We start from the raw sequence: 5,000 nt of genomic DNA on the forward strand, positions 1-5,000 counted from the left end.
GAGTTGCTAGCTGGTGTGTACTCTGCTCGAAATACCTTACCAGTCGCCTATTCTGAGTTGCTAGCTGGTGTGTACTCTGCTCGAAATACCTTACCAGTCGCCTATTCTGAGTTGCTAGCTGGTGTGTACTCTGCTCGAAATACCTTACCAGTCGCCTATTCTGAGTTGCTAGCTGGTGTGTACTCTGCTCGAAATACCTTACCAGTCGCCTATTCTGAGTTGCTAGCTGGTGTGTACTCTGCTCGAAATACCTTACCAGTCGCCTATTCTGAGTTGCTAGCTGGTGTGTACTCTGCTCGAAATACCTTACCAGTCGCCTATTCTGAGTTGCTAGCTGGTGTGTACTCTGCTCGAAATACCTTACCAGTCGCCTATTCTGAGTTGCTAGCTGGTGTGTACTCTGCTCGAAATACCTTACCAGTCGCCTATTCTGAGTTGCTAGCTGGTGTGTACTCTGCTCTAAATACCTTACCAGTTGCTAGCTATCTTTGAAATCTTGTTACCCATTCCAGTCACTACTGCTAGTAAGAAGTGATTTTCTTCTGTGTTAAAAGATGTGAAGAACTTTTTGCGAACTTCAACTGAAGATGACCGGCTATCTTCTTTGTTTATGGCCACAGAAAAGCATATGATTAAGTCATATCATTTAGCAGAACTAGTGAATGATTTTGCTTGTATGAGACACCGCCAGTACCCATTGGTGTAATTCTATTTAGGAATATTTAAAAAAAAAAATATATAATTCTATTTGCATTATTGTACTCAAATCATTAGCATTAGTATTTTTTATTATTCTATTTTCATTGGTACACAAATTATTCATTATCTTAATAAAAAATTCTATTATATTATGATGTTGTTTCATAATTTTCAGTAATGTTCGTCATTGCCAGCCAGTGGTTCTATAGTTGGATTTATAAAATATAGTTTCATTAAAATGTAAAGGTAAAGAAAAATTGTCATGTTGTCTTTTCAAATGTGTACTCATAAATATATGAAATTTCTCTGAAATATTCTTTTTTCTCGATACTTGTATATTTAGTCTATTTATATAATTAAGTATGAATGATGGTGAGATAAATGAACAGAAGAGGGAGTACATGATTTTTTGTTGAAATGCCTTGCTTATATGGCTTTAAATAACACAAAATAGCACAAGATATAAAAATTTCTCTGGGGATGGGGGCTTACAGCGCCCCACCCCACAAATAAAGATATTTCCCAGCTGATTAGTGTCTCCACCCTAAGGAAATCTGTAACAACGCCCCTGAACCCTTTATATAGTTTACTGCAGACTCTCATTTGACAACTAGCTAGATTCATATTGTAAACAGGAAGCTCTTGACATGGACAATTCTATCCTGTTCGTAATACTAGGCAGGCAGTTAATTCTAATAGCCGGGCCTTCTCCATCATGAGGCTCAATACTACACAGTACTCTAGAAGTTTTATTCCAGCTGTTACCAAGTTGTGGAATGATCTTCCTAATCGGGTAGTTGAATCAGTAGAACTTCAAAAGTTCAAAGTTGGAGCAAATGCTTTTTTGTTGACCAGGCGGACATGAGTCTTTTTATAGTTTTTTTATGACATATTTGTTTTTTATGTTGTTAATAGTTTATATATGACATGTCTGTTTTGACGTTGTTACTTTTTTTTAGAATGATTTATTGTTATTTTGTTCTCTTTATTTATTTATTTCCTTATTTCCTTTCCTCACTGGGCTATTTTTCCCTGTTGGAGTCCCTGGGCTTATAGCATCTTGCTTTTCCAACTAGGGTTGTAGCTTGGATAGTAATAATAATAATGACTGGGAATAAGAGGAACATTTTCGATAAGTAGATACTGTTAGAAGATGAGATGTCGAATCATCAACTACTTTCTGTATAGAAGAGATTCCATCCAAGTGATATTAAACATCAATGCATTTCCTTGCCGATGTGAACATAACAAAATCCAAATAGTAAAATGCATGATTAGTTCTTTTTTTAGTATTTCCCGGGGTTAGTATTCATGAGATAGAATTAACATTGCGTAGGCAATCACAGTTTTTTAGAATGTGAACATTGAGGAAGTTTAACATGAAATAAAAAAATAAAAAACTAGGAGGAAGGTCAGGAAGTCAGCCGGGGGAGTTTCGAGAAGGAATGGAAGTACCTCTAGCATTCTAGCATTAAAACAGATGGTGATTTTAAACCAGATAAGAATATCACTTTAAATAATAATGTTAATATTTTGGTGGGAGCCCGAATCTTATAAAATTTCTTAAAAGTTCATTTATGAAAGTAAAATAGCAGTTAATTTTGTCATAAAAATTAACTATATCATCCTATAATCACTATGTGGTTTGATTATTAAAAGATATATTTTATATTAAACCTCTTTTTATCAGGAGATGCTTAGGTGTCGTTTGTCACCAACTCGATATTCCTAATTGTAGACCACTTCTTATTGAATGATAATTTCTATGATGCTTTCTTTAGATGGTACAGTGAGAGTAGGAACATATATACAGATATTTCTAGAACAAAACATCAGAAGATTATGCCACCTGCAAAGACCCAATCTGGCAAGTGCTTTCGTGGGCGGAACTCATATCTGTATCTCATTCTTGCCACCACAAGACCAGAGAAACTCCTCTTGTGATTTATACTGGTTTGATGATTCATGTCAAAACTAGAATGAGGGGACTAATGGAAAGACTGTCAAACTGCAGTCTGTGTATCTCGTATGATAGGGTCCAGGAATTTTTCAAACATGCGTGTGCTCAATTTGAGATTGATTGATTGATTGATTTAGAGTTCTCTGGCATCCTGACATCAAAGGTCATTGACACCGATATCGTTTGTTATAAATAAAGAATAAAAGAATATTCAATTTAAAACCGTAAAAGCGAAAATGACTATGACTCGACCAGCTAATGGGAAATAAATAAAAGCTATCTAAAGGCAACAAGGAGACAACCTAATTCAAAAGAAAATTGGTCTAAAGTAAGCTTGCAACTACGCAAACGAAATTCGCTCCAAAAAATAAGACATTGCAAGTCCCCCTAACCAAATAGGAACGACACAAGTGGTTAAGGGTTAGTTACTACAAATATCCTTCCCGGCATACTTACGAGATACATAATGGCGGAGGCGTCGTTGGTGGAAGATGAAGGTGGAGGAGATGTTGTAAAGATGAGTAACTCCAAGTCACTGAAGACACAGATCTTTCCCACCTCTGGGGTTAATGCTGTTCCTCTATTGTCTCCAGGTACTGCCCTATCCCCCCTTGCTGTTTGCTATGCAATGCAGTGTGTTTACGTTATTCTATCAATATTGATATGTAACCACGTCCCTTTGTTGATGTTGAATATTTATATTGTCCTTTTAGATACCCAAGTGAGGGCTCGGTGCCTAGTTTCAAGATGCAGATGATCTCCTACCATCAAATTGTGGTATTTAAAGAGGTTTTCCATAAGCCCTTAGATAAACGTTTTCTTTAAACCTTAATCTATCAAAGCTGGTGTGTATAACGCGTAGAGTTTTACAAACATTTACATTCTTAGGCTATCTAATTCTAAATTGTGCTGTACAGTATAAAAAAGCTTTTACAATATACATAGTTATTTATTTACTGTACACACACAAACGAATATATATATATATATATATATATATATATATATATACATATATATATATACATATATATATATATATATATATATATATATATATATATATATATATATATATATATACACACTGCATATGTATGTATATATTTATATAATATCTTGTGTACATTACAAACAGCTCGAAATGTCTAAATATGCGCTATTTTAAATTATCTAGTAAATATTAATCACATCATTCTAATGTCCTACAATCTTCTTTTATTTTGCCCGATGTCTTTCCAAAGTCGAGACATTCCAGAGCAAGCAGATTGCACAAAAACAAACTTAATTAGGCTCAACGAAGCATGCCTAAGCAGTCACAGCCTCATTCTGAAGTCGTATAAGCGGTAATGTCCCGGATGACTTGCCTATTATGAGGATTCTGCCCTGAACCAGAACGAACTTAAGGATGTGCCCAGTTACACAACATATGAGTGAGTCATTTTGAGTATGGGAAATGTTACATTTTTACGTCAAATTTCAGTTTTTCAATGACATGTGGGATAAGAGTTTCGTTATGGTAGTATATAGCGATATTTCAATTTTTCTGTTCTTTCTTTCTTCTTCTTCTTCTTCTTTTTCTTTTTTTTTTCTTCTTCTTCTTCTTCTTTTTCTTCTTCTTCTTCTTCTTCTTCTTCTTCTTCTTCTTATTATTATTATTATTATTATTAGTAGTAGTAGTAATAGTAGTAGTATGTGTGTTTTAGAATATATATATATATATATATATATATATATATATATATATATATATATATATATATATATATATATATATATGTATATGTATATATTTTTATATATGTGTGTATAGAAGTATATATATGTATATATGCTATATATATGTATATATATATATATATATATAAATGAATTATTATATATTCATATATATATATACATATATATATGTATAAATGAATTATCATATATATATACATATATATATATATATATATATATGTATATATATATATATATATATATATATATATATATATATATATATATTTATATATAAATGGATAATTATATATATACATATATATGTGTGTATATATATGTGTATATATACATATGTATATATATATATATGTATACATATATATATATATATATATATATATATATATATATACATACATACATACATTTCTCAATGTGGACAGGGAAATAGGCAGTTCTTCAAATACATTTATTATAAATCCCAGCGTTTCGTAATTTTCTAGTCAAGAGTGAATACTGATGAAAAGACTACTTCCATCGTTAAACACACGGGATTCCTCCACTTGATATTACAATAGTCCATTTCTTTTAGCGATGCATATTTGCACCGACTCGC

General features: G+C 32.3%; 1 protein-coding gene across 1 annotated transcript in view; it reads right to left on the bottom strand.

Moving 5' to 3' along the window:
* LOC137620079 (serine-rich adhesin for platelets-like) overlaps positions 1–5,000 on the bottom strand; it is a 51,467-nt gene that overhangs the window by 7,400 nt on the left and 39,067 nt on the right. Inside the window, exon 4 of the mRNA XM_068350354.1 lies at positions 3,116–3,280. Within this exon, the coding sequence (XP_068206455.1) occupies positions 3,116–3,280 (165 nt within the window). The remainder of the gene's footprint in view (positions 1–3,115; positions 3,281–5,000) is intronic.

This window comes from Palaemon carinicauda, chromosome 26 (genome assembly GCF_036898095.1).
Source record: "Palaemon carinicauda isolate YSFRI2023 chromosome 26, ASM3689809v2, whole genome shotgun sequence".
Lineage (NCBI taxonomy): Eukaryota > Metazoa > Arthropoda > Malacostraca > Decapoda > Palaemonidae > Palaemon > Palaemon carinicauda.